The 24,423-nt window shown below is 44.3% G+C and overlaps 1 protein-coding gene across 1 annotated transcript in view; it reads right to left on the bottom strand.

The window, feature by feature from the left end:
* Positions 1 to 24,423, bottom strand: part of LOC137416608 (beta,beta-carotene 15,15'-dioxygenase-like) — a 49,511-nt gene that overhangs the window by 7,584 nt on the left and 17,504 nt on the right. The window contains exon 6 of the mRNA XM_078785092.1: positions 17,813 to 17,892. Within this exon, the coding sequence (XP_078641218.1) occupies positions 17,813 to 17,892 (80 nt within the window). The remainder of the gene's footprint in view (positions 1 to 17,812; positions 17,893 to 24,423) is intronic.

The raw sequence follows: 24,423 nt of genomic DNA, 5'->3' as shown, positions 1-24,423 counted from the left end.
CCGAAAATAAAAAAGAGCTCTTCTCATTCCTGTCAACAAGCATTGTGCAAACACCATTCCAAGATGGCAAACAGGTTTATATCACTTCTGGTGACCAAGTCCTCAATGCAGGGAATGGACCGCCCATGGGACGATGTAATCATGAGGAGGCAGACACTCGTGTCCTGGTACATCTTCTTCATGCCCTCCAATATTCATCACTGGGAATGGTCTATACTGGCGACACAGACGTTGTCGTAATACTTCTGTGTAACTTCCACCACATCAAGGCGGTGAATCCGGAGTCAGATATCTGGATTTCTTTCAAAGCAGGAAAGACAGTCAAAATGATCTCCCTCAACAACATTGCCTCAAGTTTGGGTGTGACAACGTGCAAAGCCTTGGCTCTCTTTCATGCATTCACTGGATCAGACAGCACGTCAGCTTTCAAATTCAAGGGCAAGCGATACTGCTTCAAGCGGAAAGATGAGGTTCCACCCCTCTTGAGTGAGTTTGCGACAATTGCTAGCACCCCGTTTCTTACATCGCCAGAGTTGAGGGAAGTGGTGAGTCACTTTGTTTGCAAAATGTACTCCAACGAACCTATCACTGATGACACCAACGTTGACCTTGTTCGAATGAGGGTTTTCTGTCACAGGACTAGGGATGTGGAAAGAATACCCCCTACAAGTGATGCGCTGGACCAACATCTCAAAAGGAGTGTCTTCCAGGCGAGCATCTGGACTACAGCGCACGAGCCACTGGCACTAGTCCCAAGCCCAAGCAATCATGGATGGATGGAAAAAGATGGCCAACTGGTTCCCATCTGGACCACGTTGCCCCTTGCCAGGGATGTGTTTGATCTAGACGTAAAATGCGCGTGCACAAAACCTTGCTCGTCATGCAAGTGCAAAAAAGCTGACTTGAAGTGCTCACGTTTATGCAAGTGCACATGTCCCAACTAAATGACCATGATGGTTGTGAGAATGAGTAATGATTTTTTAGTTGCACTTACCTAATCAATCAAATATCACTAAGAACAATGAAAATAGAATGTTCGGTTTATATTCATGGTATTTTATAGAATTTACGTTCGTATGTGCTTAATTGTTAACATGCATAATTCTGCTAAATTCTGCTATAACGTTTGTTGTGTAATTTACCATTTCGGGACAAATAAATACTCTGATGTAGTCAGAAATGGTTTTATTGGATTCCTTGACCATGAAAACCTAGGTATAGACACCAAATTCATGTTTCTAGGTTGATTAGTTTCCGAGATATTGTCAGTATTAGATTTTGATGGCGGCCATCTTGGAAAATGGCGGGAATGTATGAAGACTCCATGTGATCTTTGTCCACTCGGACCAAAATTCTTACTTAGACCCTAAGCTTCAAAATGGTACCAAAAATCAAACTTTTTCAAAAACTTGAAGTGACTGATGCCCCAGGCCCCCCCCTAATAGGAATAAGGACTGACATGTTTCTTTTTCTCTCTTCTTTTTTCATTGTCTGCCTGCTGCCCCACTACCCACTGCCACTTCGCCCTTCCACGAGCTTAGATTTTGCATCCAAAAAGAAAACACTTGAGTACAAATGGGAATGAACTTTCTGCAGTGCCTAATTAAACTGTGACAAAAATAAATCTTTATTTTGGTTCTCTCTTCATCAGTACAGAAATACTCTATGCTGGAACCTCACTTTAATACAACAGGCATTATGTACCATGACCTCGAACAAAATGCAACAAAAGCTCTCTCACTTGCATCATACCTAGGAACGTGTCCTCGATGACATATAAAAAGTCTTAAGAAATCCTGTGAAGGGAAAGTCCTGAAATCGGTCATTAATTATTTATTGTGGAAAAGAGTATGATGGCCATGGCACCTGCTCAATCTAAATTCACTACGCTCTTATTGCACTAATATATCATTATTTCTGACAGTCCGAGTTAGCCAAATTTCACTCTTTACAACTCCCTGAACCATGCATGGACGTTTACTGAGTCACGTGGAGTCATGTACAAGGACATCTGCAACCAGTACACTGGGTATGTGACAAAGTAGTATGGAGAAGCCATTGTCATGTTTGATGGACATGGCAGCACATCCATGAAGGACATCACACACCAAAGGAAATGCTGGCGCAACCATGACATTTAAAGTGGGCATGCATGTCGCCATGAATAAGGATCAATTCCTCAACAAGCAAACCGAACAACGATTCATCAACATGCCGATCTTCAGGAGATGCCGATCTCCTCGTGGTGCTGAAGGCTGCAGTGGAGTCTGCTACGGTCACCAAACAATGTGCTGGTCACAATGACACAGACCTCCTCCTCTTACTGTGATACCATGCAAGCTGAGAGTATCATGACCTGTTCTTCTGCCCAGAGCCAAAGTTCATCTGGAACATTAAGGTGGTCAAGGAACAGCTTGGTCTGGACATGTGCAAACCCATCCTCTTCCTCCATGTTGCATTTGGATGTGACACATCTCACACCTATATGGAATCAGGAAAGGAGCTTTCCTCAATAAATTAAAGACCGGCAGTCGCCTCTGTGAGCAAGCCAAGGCATTTGATGCACAGTAAGCTTCTACCGATGATGTTATAGCTGTAGTAGAGAAACTATTTGGGATCCTCCACAATGGAAAACCCAGTAAAAAGAAAGACTCTCTGCGGCACAAGTGGTTCTGTGAGAAGGTGGCTTTCCAGCACATCTCGCATTCAACCACAGAGCTTACCACCTACATTAGCATCAGCAAAGTACCACAGCCTCTGTGTGTACTTTCAGGTTCAATAGTGTAAAAGATCTGGGGATGGACTCCTTCCAAAAGAGTGGGGATGGTGGAAGAGCGACGAGGGGCTTGTCCCTCTCCAGACAGACTTAGCTCCTGCTCTTGAGGAGCTGTTGTGGGTCATCAGGTGCAACTGCCAGACCGACTGCAGCAGCTTGAGGTGCACATGCAAGAAGCATGGCATTGAGTGTACTCCTGCTTTTGGAAAAGGCAGAAGGTCTGGTTGAACAAACACAACAAAGCTGGCATTTGGTGAAGATAAAGATGATGACATTGTTGGCTTCTGAATGCATCTTGCACATTAACACAGGATACCCAATGGTGGGGAGATGCTGGCAATAATGCAACTACACATCTTCTATGCAGATCTATATGCTTCTCTTGCTTAATATAGCATGTGCATGTTCACTGTCAAGTTCTCCGCAGCCCTTTGTTGTATTCTGAAAGCGCTCAGTATTATGCTTGCAAGTTGGTATTATGTTACACTATCACTAGTCCTGCCAGTTGATTTGTGTTCAATATTAGTATTTTCATTACCTCCTCCCCCGAAGGTGGATGGAGGTTATGTTTGCACCCATGTCTGTTTGTTACTCGCAAAATCCAAGATTTTTCAAGTGTATTGGTCAGTTGCATTTGTTATTACTTGGCAAAAAACATTCTTTTTGACATGTATGTTGATCACTCCGGTGTGTGTGTGTGTGTGTGTGTTTGTTTGTTTGTTTGTTTGTCCGCTCACTTATACTTGCCTACAGGTCACAATTTTAAACCAATCTTCACGAAACTTCACCAAACGGTAGAGTTCGTGGTCCGCCAAAATCCTATACATTTGAGGTCAAAAGGTCAAAATAGGCCAAAGGTCAACCACTTTTTTCACATTTCTAAAATCCTCAATTTCCATCCGATTGACTTGAAAATTGAATATGATTTATATATCAGCGAACTGAATTCAACCACCAACTATTTTGGAGATCAACATCTATTTTCTATTTGCTCTATTTTTGTTCTTTAAAAAAAAAATCTAATTTCTTTTGTATTTTGGATTCTCCAAAAAGACCGTCTGGACAACCCTCCAATCTACTTTCTGAATAATCCTCGTGAAGAAGTTCTAGCTCTTACAGGAGCCTCGATCTTGTATACAAAAAAAAAAAAAGTTCTGTCATTCGAGCTTTTGGGTCTCACTATCGGCCATGATCTTTCCTGGGAAAACCACATTTCCAAGCTGGCCTCCAAAGCCAGTCGCGGACTGGGCATCCTCCATCTTCCGAAGTCCTTTCTGGGCACTTCTGAGCTCCTCGCCACATACAAAGCTTTCATCCGCAGCTGCTCTCCCCCTGCTCTCCCCTCTGGGCTGCTGCTCCTGCCTCACATCTAGCTCTGCTTCACGCGGTTGAAACCAAAGCATTAAGAATCAATGGAATCTACCGTGATGTAGCTGATTCTGAGGGCCTTTCTCTCACTCACCACAGGCAGGATGGTGGTCTTTCTGTCTTCTACCGACTCCTCTCCGGCCTTGCGCCCCCTGCTCTGTCCCCGAAATATTCCTGCAGGACACACAAGATCTGCCAGCAACCCTCTTCTGGTGAAACTGCCAAAATCAAGACTCTCTACTCACCTTCACTCCTCTTTTCTCCCACCTCTGGAACAAACTCCCACACTCTCTTCAATCCCACTCCTCCCTCCAGGTCTTTAAAACAGCTGTTCACAACCATCTCTTGTCTTCCCCCATCCAAAACCTTGATCTTTTCTACCCCCGTTAAAACACCCCAAACCCGCCTCTTTCAATTCCCAACATCTTTCCTGAAATTTCTAGTAGTGAAATTCCAACTAGTGTTGATTTGCTTTATACCATGTACCCCTCCCTCCTCCCCAACCCTCCCCCTTACACAGATTTACCGACGTCCCTGTTCTGCTCTGTTTTTTTTTTTGTTTTTTTGTATACAGAATCGAGGCTCGTGAAAGAGCTAACATTTATCACACAAACAAATCAAACAGACAAACATACAAAGTATATAAAAAGGGGTGCAGTAGACAAGATGGGGAGAGAAGGGAAAGCACATAAACACAACATTTGCGAGCAGGGACATCGGGAAATGTGTGGGAGGGAGAAGTATAAACACAAGGACACCAAGGACTTCGAGGAAAGAAGTTGGTATTTCAAAAAAGTGGATTTGGGGTGAAATTAGCGGGGGTAGAAAAGATCAAGGTTTTGGATGGGGGAAGATAAGAGATGGTGGTGAACAGCTGTTTCAAAGACCTGGAGGGAGGGGTGGGATTGAAGAGAGTGAGGGAGTTTGTTCCAGAGGCGGGAGAAAAGAGGAATGAAGGAGTGAAGGTGAGCAGAGAGTCTTGATTTTTGCAGTTTAACCATAAGAGGGTTGCAGGCAGATCTTGTGCAACCTGTAGGAATATTTGGGGGACAGAGCCCAGAGAGAGCTGGAGGAGCAAGGCCAGAGAGGAGTCGGTAGAAGACGGAAAGACCACCAACCTGCCTGCGGTGAGTAAGTGAAAGGCCCTCGGAGGTAACTTCATCGCGGGAGATTCCAATGATTCTGAAAGCTTTGGTTTCAACAGCGTGAAGATGAGCTAGGTGTGAGGCAGGAGCACCAGCCCAGAGGGGAGAGCAGTATTCCATTGAGCTGTGGATGAAAGCCTTGTATGTGGTGAGTAGCTCAGGTGTGCCAAGGAAGGACTTCGCACGACGGAGGATGCCCAGTCGGCGACTGGCTTTGGAGGCCAGATTTGAAATGTGGTTTTCCCAGGAAAGATCATGGCAGATAGTGATACCCAAAAGCTTGAGTGACAGAACTTCTTGGAGAGGATTATTCAGAAAGTGGATGGGAGGGTTGTCCAGTCGGTCTTTTCGGAGAGACATCGTAAGAGTGTGAGATTTGTCAGGATTGAAAGACATGTTCCACTTGTTTGCCCAGTCTGTGATTTTGTCCAGGTCTGCACAGAGTGAGGAGGCTGCAGGCTGCCGACCTGAGGGATGAGGAATGGAGCAGCAGAGAGTAGAGTCATCAGCAAAGAGATAGAGAGGATTTTCAAGAGAGTCGGAGAGATCATTGATGAAGACCAGAAAAAGCACAGGGCCCAGAACACTGCCTTGAGGATCTCCAGCCTGAACAGGAAGAGGAGATGAGAGAAACCGATTCAGGGCCACACGTTGACTACAATTAGAGAGGAACTCCGCCAGCCATGCTTGGAGATTTCCATGGATATCAAAGGAGGAGAGTTTGGTGAGCAGAGCGGGGTGCCAGACCGTATCGAAGGCACGTGATATGTCAAGGGAGACAGCTCTAATTTCCTGTTTGGCATTGAGGACCTCCATCCATTGTTGAGAAAGCAGAAGCAGCATGTCCAGAGTAGAGTGACCAGGTCTGAAACCAGTGACCAGCTTTTTCACGTGCGGAGTCAGCTGTGTAGCCGTTTTTTTTTTTTTTTTTTTTTTTTTTTTTTTGTATACAAGATCGAGGCTCGTGAAAGAGCGAACATTAATCACACAGAAAGACAAACAGACACATAAAACAAATAACATCGGGAGCGGTAGACAAGATGGGGAGAGAGGGGGAAGGACACAAACACAACATTTGAGAGCAGGGACCGAGAGACATGGAGACATCGAGAGATCTGTGGGAGGGAGAGGGCTTTGGGGGGGAGGCATGTGAATGGGGGGAGGCATGTGAAGGGGAGGAGGCATGTGAAGGGGGGGGGGGGGGTGGGAGAGGTATAAACATATGGACACTGCCAGGATTTCCAGGAAATAAGTTGGAATTTCAAACAAGGTGGATCTGGGGTGAATTAGTGGGGGTAGGTAAGGGAGGGGATGGAGGGCGAACAAACACCAGAAACAGATATGACCAGACGCCACCAGGATTTGGAAGAGGGAGACAGATTTGAGAGTTCGGTCTTGAGAACGGAGAGATATTGTTTCCTGGCTCTACTGAGGGTGGACACACACTTGTTTCGGGCTTTGTGAAAGGAAATGAGATTTCCTTCCGTTGGATTTGCTTTCCAGGAAACGAAGGCAAGTTGTTTCTGGGCAACAGCCTCACCACAAGATTCCGTGTACCATGGACGGGAGGAAGGGTATGACAACTGAAGACGAGATGGGATAAATCTGTGCATGAGAGAGAGCAATTTACTTTGGAAGTAATACCAGGATGAGTTGATGTCAGAGGCGGTAGAGATGGGAGACCAGTCCAGATGATTGATGGCTGCTTGAAGACCGTGCCAGTTGGCCTGAGTGAAATGCTAGACTCGTCGACACTGAGGAGGCTCCCTGAGAATGGTCAGAGAGATGTCCACTTTAACAAGGACATGATCAGATGAGCCGATTGGAGCAGAAGAAGAGCAGCAGACATTTTCAGGGAAATTAGTCATAACCAAGTCCAGAAGAGGAGGATGCTCCGTTGACTGAGATCCGGGTCGGGAAATTGACATATTGTGTCAGTCCCAGTGAGTCGCAGAAGTCCTTTGCTGAGGAGCCATTGCTGGTGAGAGAGGTACCCACACCCAGCCAACTGGCATGGTGACAATTGAAATCACCACATACAGTCACGTGAAAAAGTAAGTACACCCCATGTAAAGTTTTGACTTTTTCAACATATTTCAACATACAGCTATTTGATCTTCATTTCAACAATATTGATAGATAAAGGTGATATAATATAACAAATATCATGAAACATTTACATTTTGTAGTCCATTGTATAATTTAAATAAACATAAATGCAATTTTCGCATGTGGAAAAAGTAAGTACACCCCTACATTTATCACTACTCCAAATACCTAAAATTAGAATCAGGTTCACCAGCTCAGGTGCAAATGATTAGAACATCGTCAGAGAGGATCTTGGAGGAACCTGTCTTATTTTAACCTCAGACATTTCGTTTGGTTTGCTCTTTGTTGTTGAAGTGTGCGGCGTCACCATGCCTCAATCAAAAGAGCTCTCTGAGGCCTTCAGAAAGAAGGTTATAGATGCCTACAAGTCTGGGAAGGGATTTAAAAAGATCTCCAAACAATTTGAAATCAATCACTCGAATGTCCAGAAGACCATCTACAAGTGGAGAAATTCCAAACAACTGCCAACTTGTTCAGGCCAGGCCGCCCCAGCAGGTTCAGCCCGAGAGCAGACCGCAAGATGCTGAAAGAAGTCTCTAAGGACTCCAGAATGTCATCACAGGACATACAGGTAGCTCTTGCCACTCATGATGTCAAAGTGCACGAGTCTACCATGAGAAAGAGGCTGCACAAATTTGATCTACATGGGAGGTGTGCCAGGAGGAAACCTTTGCTGTCCAGAAAGAACATCAGGGCAAGACTAAAGTTTGCCAATGAACACCTAGGCAAAGACAAGCACTTCTGGAACAATGTGCTCTAGACAGATGAGTCAAAGGTAGAGCTATTTTGGCCACAGCACCAGAAGACATGTTTGGCGAAAAACAAAGACAGCATTTGACCACAAGAACCTGATACCAATTGTAAAGCATGGTGGTGGAAATATTATGGTTTGGGGCAGCGTTGCTGCATCAGGGCCTGGGCAGCTCACCATCATAGAATCCACTATGAATTCTTCATTGTACCAGAGAGTGCTTGAGGACAATGTGAGGCCATCTGTCGGAAAGTTGAAGCTCAACCGAGGGTGGACCTTGCAACATGACAATGACCCTAAACATACCAGAAAATCCACCAAGGAATGGCTGAAGAGAAAGAAATGGAGGGTTCTGGAATGGCCAAGTCAAAGCCCGGATCTAAATCCCATCGAGATGTTGTGGGGGGATCTGAAACGAGCTGTGCATGCAAGAAACCCCTCAAACATCGCACAGCTGAAAGAATTCTGCATGGAGGAGTGGGCAAAAATTTCTCCCAGTCGATGTCAGAGACTGGTAGACAGTTGTAAGAAACGCCTACTTGAGGTTGTTTCTGCCAAAGGGGGCAATACCACCTATTAGAGCCAAGGGTGTACTTACTTTTTCCACATGCGAAATTTGCATTTATGTTTATTTAAATGATACAATGGACGACAAAATGTAAATGTTTCATGATATTTGTTATATTATATCACCTTTATCTATCAATATTGTTGAAATGAAGATCAAATATCTGTATGTTGAAATATGTTGAAAAAGTCAAAACTTTACATGGGGTGTACTTACTTTTTCACGTGACTGTATGAGGAAGAGAGAGTTGGGATGAGTAGATAGAAGTTGGTCCATATTATCAGACAGCAATAGAGTCATCACTGTTTGGTGGATGGTACAACACACATATGAACAAAAGGTGAGAGCGAAGGGGAAGCCGTAGCCAGGGTATTCCTGGGGGTGAGGTAGAGAGAGGGCAGTGCAGGGCGAGTGAGAAAGAGAGTTTTTCATAAAGATAGCAACCCCACCTCCAGGACGAGGCTCAGGTCTATCATACCGGAGGAGGGTGTAACCCGGGAGAGATACTAAGGAATCAGAGACATCATGAAGGAGGAAAGTTTCTGTTAAGCAGATCACGTCTGGTTTGTCAGAAGCAACCTGCATGGAGAGATCAGTTGAGTTTGAACGAAGTCCCCGGATGTTTGAGGTCCATACCGTTAATGAAGAGGAAGGGGGAGCATCGGATACAGAACAGGGGGAGGGAGGGGTAGGGTAAGATGTGGAAGAGGTAGGGAGAGCTGTTGAAGGTGTGTCAGAGATTTCAGAATAGCTCGAAGAAATGGAAGAATGGGGCGGACAAAAGGTTTGATGGTGATTGGGTGAGGCACAGTGAGGTGTTATTTGAGGAGGACGAAGAGTGAGGCAGAAGGTTGGGGGAGATGGAGGTGAGAGTTGGAAGGGGGAAGAAGCGAGAAGGATGCTTTGAGGAGGGGTGAGAGGGGGGAAATGGAGAATAAATGAGGGTGGGGAGATTTGAAGGGGAGGGGCGAGGGCGGAGTTTATGAGGGGAGGAGTTAGGGGGGAGTTTAGGAGGGAAGGGACAAGGGGAGGGATTTGAAAGGGATGGGAGATGGGGGAGTTTTGGAGCGGAGGGGTGAGGGGGGAGTCTAGGAGGGGAGGGGCGAGAGGGAGTCTAGGAGGGGAGGGGTGTGGGGGGAGTTTAGGAGGGAAGGGTAAGGGGGGAGATTTGAAAGGGATGGGTGATGGGGAGGATTTGGAGGGGAGGGGCAAGGAGGAAGATTTGAAAGGGATGGGTGATGGGGAAGATTTGGAAGGGAGGGGTGATGGGGAAGTTTTGGAGGGGTGGGGTGATGGGGAAGATTTGGAGGGAGGGGTGATGGGGAAGATTTGGAGGGGAGGGGTGAGATTGGATTTTGGAAAGTGTACGATTAATGGGAAACGAACATTTATTGCAAAATTAGTTTCTTGTGACCTTCGAGTCAAAAATACATTTAAGGACGTTGGAGGGCCGGGGGGGGGGGGGGGGGGGGTGGAGTGCAGGAATGTTTAGGGAATGTAGGAAAGAGGAACTCTAAGAGATTGATTTTTTTTTTGGAATGAATAGATTTGGTGAGCAAGTCGAAGCAACCTTTTAAAGAAGAAGAAGAAGAAGGTGTTATAATATACGACAGAGTACAGTACTTCAGGGGAAAGTTTAAACATTTTAAAGTTTAACAGTGAACACTATCTGGGGAAATGGGGGTGAAACACATGGTCGAAGAACGAAAGAATGAATAAGAACAACGAATAAACGAATAAGAACAACGAATAAGAACAGAGAAGGAAATGTTTTTTTGGTATTTTTTTTTTTTTGACTTCAGATTTTAAACAAGGAAGTAGGCTATGGGGTGAAAAGACTGGGAAAAACAGAGAACGAAAGTTATTGGAGCACAATCGACGGACCGCTGAGAGAAAAACAAAGCCTCAAGGTCGGACACGGTACAATACCTCAAAAGACACGACACGAATTAACACGATTTTCTATACAGGTATGAAAGATTAACACCGAGAATTTTCCTAAGGACCCACTGTAGGTACACACACCATAAAATAAATACAGTTTTGACGAAAATACAAATGGGAACAATTACTTAACTTCGATAGCGTGGAAAGCGTGGACAGCTTCGAAAAAAACGTAACCTCGCCAGCCTGTTGTTGTGCTTGTGTGCTTCCCTCTCTCCCCCTCTTGTCTCCCGCTCCCTTCATTGTATGTTTTATGTGTCTGTGCATGTTTCCATGTTCAATGTGTTAGCTCTTAGACGAGCCTCGATTCTGTATGTAAAAAAAAAAAAAAAACATAGGCCAAAAGGTCAACAGGTCAACAACCTTTTCAAATTTTCAAATTTCTACTGCATGGCATTCTACTTTGTTCTCTTTTGCCAAGTGTCGCTCTGTGAGTGATTTTTCATTCTGTCTGTCTGTCTGTTACTTGGCAAAAAAAAGTTGTCGATCACTCCGGTGTGTGTGTGTGTGTGTGTGTGTCCACTCACTCACTTATACTTGCCTACAGGTCACAATTTTAAACCGATTTCATGAAACTTCACCAAATGGTAGAGTTCGACAAATGGTCTGACAAAATCCTACTTATTTTTGAGGTCAAAAGGTCAAAATGTCAACGAAGGCCTTCGGTCAACCACTTTCTTCAAATTTCTAAAATCCTCAATTTTCATCCGATTGACTACATATCGGCTTACTGAATTCAACCACCAACTATTTTTGAGATCTGCATTGGGCCAAAAGGTCAACATAGTCCAGATTTCTAAAATTGTCAATTTTCATCCGATTAACTTAAAATTTGAAGACTATTTGTAAATCAAGTCACATAATTCAACCACCAATTATTTGTGAGGTAAAAAAGATGCTCTACGGAGTGCCACTCTACTTTGTTCTCTTTTGCCATGTGCCGCTCTACGAGTGATTTTTCATTTGTTTGTCCGTTTGTTTGTTTGTCACTCACCTACAGGTCACAATTCCAAACCGATCGTCATGAAACTTCACCAAGCTGTAGAGGTCATCGCATTTGAGAAGCCTATTGATTTTGAGGTCAACGGTCAAAGGTCATCTGCAGGTCACATTTCAAAAATCGCCATTTTTCATCCGATTGACTTGAAAATTATATAGCAATTGCACAGTGCCTTACTGAATTGGGAAACCACCTATTTTAAGGTCAAAAGGTCAAAGGTCAACTCAAGGTCAAACTTCTTAAATCATCAATTTTCATTTGAAAAATCATCACTTTTCATCTTATTAACTTGGTGATTAAACAGCAATTACATAGCGCATCACTGAATTGGGAAACAAACTATTTTGGGTCCAAAGGTCGGTCAAAGGTCAGCTATGTCAGACTTCTAAAATCAATTTTATCTGAAAAATTGTCACTTTTCATCCTATTGACCCGAGCTTTGATCAAGATCGTCAATTTTAATCTTGATGAAATGGACAATTTTATGGATCAATGGCAACCATTTTTTTGGGCGGCTGGGGGTTGGATTTTGCAAGTATAGTGCTCTGCATGACGTCTTCTTGTTTGTCTGTTTGTGAACAAGAGATCTCAAAAATGTGTGGATGGATTTGGTCGAAACTTGGTGGAGAGGTTGGGTGTGTGACAAGGAAGAAATGGTTCAATTTTGGTGAAGATCCAGATGCGGATCCGGCTCGTAGAATTTTTAAGTGATTCTTCACCATTGAGTGATCGGGATAAAACCGATAAATAGCATGATATCTCAAAAAGTTATGGACGGATTTGGATGAACCTTTGTGGACTGGTTGGGTGTGTGACAAGGACGAATTGATTCGATTTTGGTGAATATCTGAATATGGATTCGGATAAGACAATTATTTAATTTTGAAATGATTCTTCACCATTGAGAGATAGGACGAAAACCGATATATAACATGATGTTTTAAATAGTTATGGACGAGTTATGACTAAATTTGGTGGACGAGTTGGTTAGGTGACAAGAACAAGCTGATTAGATTTTGGTTCAGGTCCGAATCCAGATCCGGCCTATCAGTGGGATACAAAACAAACTGTTCAGCCTGGCAGAGGTATGTGCTCTACTGAGTGTCGTTCTCGTTTTTTAAACTAGTTTGTACAATGGAAATCTGCAATAATTGCAAATGGTCTTCAGTATTTTATTTCATCATTTATAACATAATTATGCAAGCATCATGCCTAACTTGTTGACTTTTGTTATTATGTGTCAACAATATAGGTAAGTACTCAGTGCGGTACCCGGTATGTATCTCAAGATTGTTTTTTATTTCATTATTTTAGTATTAATTTTTCAGCTATTGGCTGGGACTGTCTCTTAGTCCTTCAAACTCAACCTCTTGCCATCAGTTTCAAAAAAAAAAAAAAAAATCAGCATCCAACAGTCCACTGAAACTTTCAGTAAAGTTTTAACATGTTTAAAGAAGACTGAAATGTGGAAGAATGGCATTTTAAAGTTGGGTCATATTACAGTGATTTTCACAGATTTCCCCTTCTGAGATTCCTTAAGACTCATTAGTCATTATATGTGATGGAGGACATATTCAGGAGTATAAAACAGCAGAGATACTTTTTGATACAATTTGTTCAAGGTCGACCAAAGATTTTTTCCCATAAAATGCCTGTACTATAAGTACCCAAGATCAAGGAATAATCCCAGACAGGTATTGTATACAATAGCCAGATCTGCTACGCTGCAATAACAGCCAACGTATATGAATAAGTAAAGATGACATTGTAGTAATTACTAACTCCTGGTGAACAACACGCCATAAACTGAACCTCCACATTGTCTTTCAATGCAGAGATGCATTGTTACCTCCTCGACCAAAGCTGGATGGAGGTTATGTTTCCACCCCTGTCTGTTTGTCTGTCTGTTTGTCTGTGAACAAAATATCTCAAAAAGTTGTGGACGGATTCGGACGAAATTTGGCAGAGATGTAGTGTATGTGACAAGGACGAAACAATTAGATTTTGGTGAAGATCTGGATTCGGATCCGGCCACTATAATTTTTAAGCGATTCTTCACCATTTATTGGGAGATAGGGCCAAAAACGATACATAGCAGGATATCTCAAAAAGTTATGGATGGATTTGGACGAAACTTATTGGAGAGGTTGTGTGTGTGACAAGGACTAATCGATTCAATTTTAGTGAAGATCCGTATCCGAATCCAGCTAGTAGAATTTTAAAAGTGATTCACCAGGCGGAGTATGCTCTCTACTGAGTGCCGTTCTAGTTATTTTAAGCCATGAGGAAAAATACAGCACCTGAAACACCATTATGTTCACCGAACAGCCTATAACACAATTCAAAACTAGAACGGCACATACCTCCGTCAGGCTGAACAGTTTACGTTTTGTATCCCACTGATAGGCCGGATCTGCATCCGGACCTGAACCAAAATATAATCGGCTTGTTCTTGTCACCTAACCAACATTTAGTTTTGGCATAAGTTGTCCACAAAATTTTGAAATATCATGCTATACATAGTTTTTGGTCCTATCACTCAATGGTGAAGAATAACTTAAAAATTTAAAAACTTTCGTATCTCGATCTGGATTTGGATGTTCACCAAAATCGAATCTCTTCGTCCTTGTATGCAGATGATCTGGTGTTGATTGCGGAAAGTATGGATGGACTGAAGGAAAAGATGAAGTGGAAGGAATGTATAGAGACAAAAGGTCTGAAGGTGAATATCGGAAAGACGAAGGTGATGGCAAGTGGTAAAGCATGTGGTGAGGTGGAAAGAACTGGGAAGTGGCCATGTGCTGTGTGCAGGAAGGGTGTCGGAGTGAACTCCATTCAATGTACAATGTGCGCTGAGTGGGTTCATCAAAAATGTAGTGGTCTGAGAGGGTCATTAACCAGTGTGGCAGCTACATTCAAATGTAAGGTGTGCACAGAGGGAGCTGCAGATGGAGGAAATGTTGAGTTGGATCTTGGAGATGGCGTGAAGCTGGAAGATGTGAAAACATTTTGCTACCTCGGAGACATGCTGAATGGAGAAGGTGGATCAGACTTGGCAACGGTTGCTAGAGTGAGATGTGCATGGAAGAAGTTTCGGGAACTGAGTGGCGTGCTGATGAGGAGGGGAGTGTCGTTGAAGCTGAAGGGAAAGGTGTATGCTGCATGTGTGAGAAGTGTTATGATTTATGGGAGCGAGACATGGGTAATGAACGTAGAGCAGCAACAAAGGCCGGAAAGGGTGGAAATGCGAATGGTTTGGTGGATGTGCGGAGTATCGTTGAGAGAGAGGAAGACAAATGATGAATTGCGAAAGATGGGAATAGAGTCTGTGATTGATGCTGTGAAGAGGAACAGGTTGAGATGGTTTGGTCATGTGTTGAGGAAGGATGAAAGTGACTGGTTGAGAAGAGTGATGGAAATGAATGTAGAAGGAAGTAGAGGACGGGGAAGACCGAGAAAGACTTGGCTAAAGATGGTGGAAGCAGAAATGCGGGCAAGGGGGTTAACAAGGAGAGATGCAGAAAATAGGGCAAAATGGAGAAGATTGTCATGGGGACTGCAAGGCTAACCCCCGCTCTAGCAGGGAAAATGGCCTTAAAATGCATGTTGTTGTTGTTGTCTTGTCAGACTCAGCACCCAACCTGTCCACCAATTTTTGTCATAGTCAATCCACAACCTTTGGAGATATCATCCTATATATCGTTTTTGCCCCTATATCTCAATGGTGAAGAATCGCTTTTAAGATTCTAGTATCTGGATGCGGATCCTGATCTGGATCTTTACCAAAATCAAATAAATTCTTCCTTGTTACATACCCAGCCTGTCCACCAAATTTTGTCCAAATGCATTCATTCGTTTTTTAAGCTATCCTATTCACAGACAGACAAACAGACAGGCAGGCAGGGGTGAAAACATAACCTCTGTCCACCTTTGGTGGCAGAGGGAATAAGGCCTGGAAAAAAGCCTGAATATTTTACCTGGAGGTAAAACCCAATATTTTCACATTTTTCTGATTCAGGGTACTGATTGATATTTTTCTGATTGCAACAAATGGCACTTCGGTATGGCAACAAATGGCATCTCATAGCTGTCTGTTTCAAGGTCATGTGACATTCACTTTTTGCAGCGGCCATCCCTCTGATCAGGGTATACTGTGATGTTACCGACAAGTGAGGGGTCTACAAGGAATATTTCAGCAGTCTTGTACTTTAACATACATCATGGAAAAAGCAGGAACTTAAGCATGTGGCAAACAGGATCAATGATCATTTATATTTTTTGATGGCTTGCCAACATATGGGGTAGGAGGTTTAAAAGGGTAGAAGAGATCATGGGTGGTAACAGCAAACAAAACGATGACAATGAGCAACACGGTTGAAGAAATAGAGGGTACTGTATTCCACAAGGAAAAGGATAGAGAGACAAAGAAGTAAAGGTGAATGGAATTTTTTTTGGGGGGGAAAGTTAATATAAGAAGGGCTTTAAGATGAGCAGGTGCATTCACGTAGTGTTTGGGGGGGGGTAGGGAGTTGTAGGGCATGCAAGTCCAGATGAGAGGTCGTATAAGTCTGAGAAGCCACATCACTGTTTACTACCACAGTGTGAAGGTTGATAAGAAACTTCTCAACGCTCTCAAGTGAAGCTCAAGAATTCAAAAGGGAAGTTTGAAGGGGAAAGTAGGTTGGGCTCGATGATTGAAATGGGAAAGAATGAACCACACTTTATAGGCAAGCATCAAGTTTAGACAATTTGCCTTGTGTTACGTGTTCCTCCCCGGCCCCCTGGTCACGATGTACCTCCGAGCCCCGAGAGGAGCCACGGCAGAAAAAAGATGTTATTCTGTGTCAGAAATCAATAGGGAAACCACACCAATGATTATCACCAAACAAATATTGTATTAGAAATCACACAAGAATAACGGTACACAAATAGCAATCAAAAGTACACTCAATACATCTTATGATGGCACCATCACTAGCATAGGATAACTCACGGTGTTCCCAGTGAGTGGAAAAACCTTCCCCAATGTCTCTATATTCCCGTCCTCCAGACGAAGTTGACTCACTCCAGCGATCGCTAGAACAATCGAGACCAGAATCCCGTGCGGATGGCAAGGGCCGTCGCACTGCCGAAGCAGCTCTCAGGCGTAGGCGGTCGAAGCGGCGCAAAAAGTCACGTGGTCCAAAACCAAAGGCAAACTCGCGGCAGAAGGGGAAATCCCAAAGGCGCCCTCCAGGTATGAACATTCACTGTTCAGTAGGCAAACCGCAACTTAATCTCCAAACTCAGCGTTGCGCACACACATCCCCGACAGACGACAGGATGGTGAAAAAACTGACGCGTAGCCAAGACCTTTTGATGAACAAAGCGCGAGGGTCAAAATGGCCGACGGCTCTTACTTGAGCCGACACGACCCGGCGATGATTCTTCGGAATCGCAACGCCCAAACCTGACCACGCAGGTTTTTCAATTCCCCCAGCGATAACACCTATCGCAGGACTCCTTCCAAGGAAATTCAAAGTTCACTCGAGACTTTCACTCGCCACGCCCTCGCCTTCTCCTTCTTCTCCGTCTTCCGGTCCCCGATCCGGTTTCCTGTTTCATTTAAAGTTAACCCTTTTACATTTTGATAATACTAATGGCCATTTCACTTAAACAATGATAATAATAATACATAGAACCAGAAGTGTCTCAAGTGGATGAAAACCACAACAGCGGAAGTGACTAATCCGTAACACTTGTCATAGTGAAATAATGGATTGCAGTGGAAAACAGACCAGACACTGACTTAACCAGCCACAAATACATTTCGAAAGAAAGAGACAAATCAGAAAATTCTTTTTTGTTCCACACTTTTTTTTGTCCCCCGGACATTAAAATGAGCTCCATCCGACCGACTGAACGGGTGTGGGATAGAATGAGGAACCTGGTCTTGCCTGGCAACACCGGGCACCTTTGCTATTTTATAATAAAATAGGTAAGACTATGTGAATTGCAGTACATTTGCTGGCCTTTTTAAAAACTAGAATAATATAAATAACTGTATTTTGAGCGAAATAACAAGGGCAGTTTTTCCTCCACTTTCAGTTGGAAAGTCTTGTGAACCTGGTAAGAAGATATAATCACGGTGCAGTGTAAATATGAGGCAAACCTTCGCTGCAAATCCATCAGCGTAAATATAGCTGTAGTCCTTCCCATTGTAGTTGTAGTTAATTCTCGGCAGTTCAATTCCTGGAACAATAGGAAAGAGTAGTTCACAAGGGAGTAGTTTTACAGTTTTGTAGCTGATATTGTATTATTGTTGAGGCTGACCCAACATTTGAACATTTCTGAAGATGCATTTATACAATGCACAGTTTATAAGATGTATAGTTTGCTATTTGAATAATATTACTGCAGAAAATTTAAAAGGAACCACCCACAGAGGTGGGAAATTAGTTCAGCTCGTCTGTTGGAGAGGACGTCAGCCGTGGGAGTCGGAAGTTGGGGCCGGGAACCGGGCCTTGTACATGTGCTCCTGGCTTTCACTCTTTCTTGAGTGTGGTCCTCGTCTTCAGCTCTCTGGCCACCTTACAAGCTTTTGCCACCATGTTCTCCGCCCTCCTCGCCCAGTTGGACACTTCGCCTATCCGCTGGGTGTGCTGCTCATTGGTCCCATCTGTTTACTGGTCCATGCTGTGGCTGGTATCCTTTTAAAAGTCCTTATCCGCCCACCACCCTCCCCAATTGTGCATGAATGGTTGGCTGGTTGCATGCTCATGGCGCCATAGATTCTATTAACCTGCATCAAGTGCTTTTATTTTGTGTTATACCAGTTGTGCTTTTATTTATACTTTCATATGTTTGTATTGGTGTCCATCTATCTTTTGTCTCAGGATTCTCAGTTTTGTCGTCATGTGTGAAATATTTCGTCACCATTACCATTTCTACCATTACACCATTACAGGCGCACGCCACAACGTCCGGCTACTCGGAGGCTTAGGTTGAGGGATCGCTTGAGGACCAGCACTCTGCGTTGTGCAACGTTGTGAACGTGCGTCTGCACCAAATTTGGTTGGCAAAGGGTTTCTTGAATTGCCTGCAGGAATTATGCGATTAACGATTATATTGTGTATTGACGACTTGTGTATTGACGACTTGTGGATTGTATGAGTATATCCCTGAGGCCGATGTGACCTTGGGAGTCAATGGGCCGTGTAATGAGAAGGATTACAGTTTTGCTGGTGTGAAATTATGTCATGGTGTGAAATGCGGTCAGAGGTGCGAAATACACACCTTTGATCTGGAGAGAGAGCGGAGGTTGTGGTTTCATTGCTGTGTCTGTCTGTGGAGTTATATTTCTGAGGCATGGATTTCAGGGAGGAGGTGTGTGCCCTGAGAAGATTGTGGGTCGTGGATTGGGCACTCTGGGTGGGCACTGGGGGCTGCAGTTGTGCGGGCGCGCAGGAGAGTGCAGGGGGAGTGGGCGCGAGGAGGTGTGTTGATGAAGTGTGCGAACGACGAGCGTGTGCAAAGGTGTGCTGTGGTCAGGTGTGTAACGAAGCCTGAGAGGGGAATGAGTGTATTTGGTGCAAGATATTGTTCCAGGTGTTCCAGGTGCAGGATTGTTCCAGGATATTGTTCCAGGTGCAAGAGAAAGTGCAATGACAAAGGGCATGGAGACCTGGATGTGTGAATAAGGAACATCGAATGGTAGACGGCTATGCGGTTTAACAATAATTGGTGTTGATATCAGTTGGAGGGATGTGCGAAAGGTGTGCACCAGGTAGAGAGGGTGCTGCATGGTAAAGCACGCCTCCCACGGAAGTTCCTGGGCGGATTGTTGACGGTTGTTTGATTCATAGGGTGTTAGCATTTTGCAATGTGGAGCCTCAATAATGGTCGTTTGTCTGTCCGGATGTGGAGTTCTTGCAGGGGCGGGAAGTCGCCGGACTTGTATTATTCGTGGGATGAAAACGCTGGTTACCCCAATTCGACGTTTGTACCACCTTTCTTCGTTTGAAGTTTGACCTTTTGAAGTTTATTTGACCTTTGTTCGAGATATGCAAGGGAAAGAGGTCAGAGGTAATTCGCTAACCTTGGAAGGACGACAGGCTGAGTCAATCTACTGGGTGTTAATTCAATGGCAGGATATAGAACTTAAATCGGGAAAGAAAGGACATATATTGTTGGTAAAAACTGAAATTATGTACGTAATTAGTGAACAGAGAATATTGAGTTCTGTTTTTTGTTGTTGTAGTTGTGGTTGACGTCTTAATAGGTGATTCAGGGGACTCAGGAAATAAACAGATTTCCGGTGCCGACCGGAAGCGCCAGGTACAGTATGCTTTGAATTTAATTTAATCGTGCTGAGTGAGTACAGCGACGAGTTTGATCGGGCTCTGGGGATAGTCATGTTAAATCGAGGACATAAGGGGCTTATTGGAGGTTATAGGAGGATGGATGCAAGATGCAAGAAGCATGGATCAAGTCGTGGTATCAAGAGGGTGTGTGCCCAGGTGTATTGTGGGTTATCATAACTTGCCGATTATGGGGGGGGCACCAAGTAGAGATCGGGTTGCATGGTGGAGCATGCATGCATGGAGCATGGTGGAGCTTGGAGCATGCATGGAGCATGGTGGAGCACCTCGTGTGGTTGGAGATTGCAATTGCGTGAAATGCAGCGAACATGCCCGACTTTTGGCCTTGCGAGGCCCCAGATAGAAGTTGGCATTTCGATACTGTGGATTATATTGTGCCTGTCTGGAGAGGTGATGTCCTGCGCTGAGGCTGGTGACACGCCTCTGTTATTTGTCTGTCTGTCTGTCTGTCTGATTGTAAGTCTGTGGTACGATGGAGGGCTAATTGAGTGCTCAGGTGTCATTGTATTAAACATCGGAATGCACCTTTGGGAGGACCACCAACTGTTCCATGGAGGTAAATATGGCAGTGTAAGCTCGCTGAGGAAGAATTACCTGTAGTAGGGGACGTAACAGATTGGTGGATTATAATGACGGGGGAGCGCAATAGTATAAGAGGCGACTGGGAAGCGCAAGTCTCAGAAGGGAGTAGTCAGCTTAAATGATGCAGTGTGTGGGAAGGAGGTGATGAAAGCGTGCATGAGGGTTTCTGCAGCCGTGGAGGAGAGGGATGGACGGAGACGGGCGATGTTTTTAAGGTGAAAGAAGGCTGACTTTGTGATCTGTTTAGTGTATTTGTCGAAGGAGAGGGTTTGGTCAAAGATGATGCCAAGATTCCGGATGTGAGGGAAGGTGGATACTGGGAAACCATCAATGTTGAGGGCAGAGTTATGGGTGATTGAGGTCGTTGTTGGTTGTTGTTGACCTGAAGCCAGGATTTTATTTCAGTGATGCAGTTTGTCAGGATAGAGTGGGTTGTGGTGATTGAGCTGTTGAAGATGTCATCAATTTTGCTTTGGATGAATGAAAGGAAGGTTGACTTGGCATGCTGTCCATTCATGCTGTAGATGTCTTCGCTCCCTCCCAGCTGTGTACTTGGTTTTTAATAAACGTTTGTCATTCTCAATTGGTTGTGGAAGTCTATTACGATCACTCCCGACATAATCATGGTGCAGTGTGAATATGAGGCAAACCTTCGCTGCAAATCCATCAACGTAAATATAGCTGTAGTCCTTCCCATTGTAGTTGTAGTTAATTCTCGGCAGTTCAATTCCTGGAACAATAGGAAAGAGTAGTTCACAAGGGAGTAGTTTTACAGTTTTGTAGCTGATATTGTATTATTGTTGAGGCTGACCCAACATTTGAACATTTCTGAAGATGCATTTATACAATGCACAGTTTATAAGATGTATAGTTTGCTATTTGAATAATATTACTGCAGAAAATTTAAAAGGAACCACCCACAGAGGTGGGAAATTAGTTCAGCTCGTCTGTTGGAGAGGACGTCAGCCGTGGGAGTCGGAAGTTGGGGCCGGGAACCGGGCCTTGTACATGTGCTCCTGGCTTTCACTCTTTCTTGAGTGTGGACCTCGTCTTCAGCTCTCTGGCCACCTTACAAGCTTTTGCCACCATGTTCTCCGCCCTCCTCGCCCAGTTGGACACTTCGCCTATCCGCTGGGTGTGCTGCTCATTGGTCCCATCTGTTTACTGGTCCATGCTGTGGCTGGTATCCTTTTAAAAGGCCTTATCTGCCCACCACCCTCCCCAATTGTGCATGAATGGTTGGCTGGTTGCATGCTCATGGCGCCATAGATTCTATTAACCTGCATTAAGTGCTTTTCTTTTGTGTTATACCAGTTGTGCTTTTATTTATACTTTCATATGTTTGTATTGGTGTCCATCTATCTTTTGTCTCAGGATTCTCAGTTTTGTCATCATGTGTGAAATATTTCGTCATCATGGTTCATATGCCGTCACCTTTAAATAAACTGTTATTCCATAAAACCACGTTTTGGGTGGTGACTTGACATTGCAGACCTCGTGTGTGAGGAACCATTTTGATACGGATTATAAAAATCCCTGGGGGAGGTTAAAAGAGGTAACTTTGCTTTCAAGAGACTGATGGAATTAGTAATTCTCACTGTGGTGTGTGAGGAACTAATTCCACTCGGATCCCTCATGTTAACAAACCATCAATGTGATATCTGGTATTCAGGAATACGATTCAGACACCCACAGGGAAAGACTGAGACAAAAATTCTATATTTTTGCCACACATTTGGGTAATACAAAATTTAAGAGGTTTTCCCCCGATTGTATCACACACGGGGAAAAAGACAAGATGATCACCGAGCAAGGTGAAATCTCAGTCATCCATGCAATGGCGGATCACGGCACACATGTGGTAGTAGGCGAGACCGAGGCGGGGTTCAGTGATAAGATTAGGGTTGGAACGTCCCCCACTCCGAGTGCCAAATGGGGCCCCTCCCGCTCATCGGTATCGGAGGACGTGGCCCAGGAGATGATGCCGATGTTGGTACCGGCCATAATGAATAAAATGGATTGAGGTGAGGAATGATCGGAGGCAAGGTTAGCAGATATGAACAAGAAATGATAGACAAGAAGGAGGAAATTCAGAACGAAGTTATTAAAATAATGAGAAAATGACAGCTAAAATATCAAGAATGATTGATGGACATTGTGAGAAGCGCCAACAATTAGGAGATAAATTGGGAACAAAAAGCACTGAGATCAAGTAAAGAAATGGCCTGGACAATCATCACAAAGGTGTGGATGTCATCCTGCTTCGGAAAGGACAGAGAACTTGGCGGCAGCAGGGTTGAGCAGAACTCCTGGGCCATGTGGTGTGTGACTCAGCTCCCGCTGCAAACATGCAAGGTCGAGCTTGCGACATGTGAAGTCGAGCCGAGTCGAGAGTCGAGGCTCGTAAAGGTCCTTGAATACAGAACGTAACAGGAGGGAACAGGAAAAAGGGGACAGTATAAAGAGTGGGGGGAGGGGCGGGAGAGATACCAATATCAGAGTTGAGGGACAAAGTAGACGGAGACTTTGAGAGATAAGGGACGTGGAGAAGAATGAGGGGTAGAGGAGGACACCGTGGGTGAAAGAGATGGATACAACCACAAACTCTCAATCACAGGAAAGGAAGGAAAAACTTGGAAACTTGGAAAGAGGAGGGCTTTGGGGTTAGGGGCAGGAGGTTAATGAGGGTTAGAAAAGATCATGATTGTGGATGGGGGGTAACCTGAGATGGTGGTGAACAGCTGTCTTAAAGCCCTGCAGGCAATAAAGAGATCGAAGAGACTGGGTGAGTTGTTTCCACAGATGGGAGAAATGAGAACAAATGAGTGGAGGTGAGCAGTGATTCTGGGTTTTGTGAGTTTCACCAGAAGGGGGTTGTTGGGGGACCGCATCCACCCTGTACAAAACTGCGGATGGGGCACTGAAGGGGGGGGGGGCAGGGCACAGAAAGGGGAGAGGGTGCAAGACCAAAAGGAAGTCGACTTTTCTGAAAGCAGTCACCATTCTCGTTGATTGACATCATGGCATTCCGGATGCCAGTTATGGGACTATTGTTGATCTATGGCCCGATCGACCAATCAAATCACCAATGGATCACGCTCGCGCCACGACCTATCACATGCTGTGTGTCAGCGGATCTGGGTGGTGAGGTCAATTGTCACGCCAGACATCATCAGAGTAAACTGTGAAAACCAACATCACAGTAAGGCTCTCTGGGTTGCTGTGGTCTACATTCTTGAGCGTAGGCCATCGCTTTTTCAATCTCATGCTTTATGAAGCCTTCACCACTTTCAATCTTCTCATTTGCCCTTTCTTCCGATGTGGAAGGGGAAGTTAATCATCCACCAGGTGTCAATTGAAGTTGGATTTCCTGGATGGAGTCCTACAATCCTTGCTTTTCCTGCTGCTGTTTGCCGTGTACATTGCGTATGAGGAACTGTCTCTCAGGGCACAACCACGGAGTCAATGTCGAGAGACAACCGTTGTAGGATAATCACTAGATTCTTAGCTCACTCGGTCTGTTAGCTGTAACCCAAGCAGCTTTGTCTCAGATTTATCAGTTTTTCAGCAGATACATCAGTAAAGATGTGACCTGCAATTTTGCTATCACCTTGATGTTTTACTTCAAAAGTTACATGTGAGGTATCAAAACTTTAGAAATGACATGTAATTTTGTTTGAGTTCCTCAAATAGAGGTCAGGGCTCATGTAATAGCAAAGCACCAGAGGGCAAGAGGTAAATATCCAAATTAATAATGAATGTTCTGAGTGTATTATTATGTTCTTCACATCTCAATATTTTTGCATTATTGAATACTAGT

The sequence above is a fragment of the Myxine glutinosa genome, chromosome 9, assembly GCF_964187855.1.
Source record: "Myxine glutinosa chromosome 9, kmMyxGlut1.1, whole genome shotgun sequence".
Taxonomy (NCBI): domain Eukaryota; kingdom Metazoa; phylum Chordata; class Myxini; order Myxiniformes; family Myxinidae; genus Myxine; species Myxine glutinosa.
This window is presented reverse-complemented; position numbering and strand designations above follow the sequence as displayed.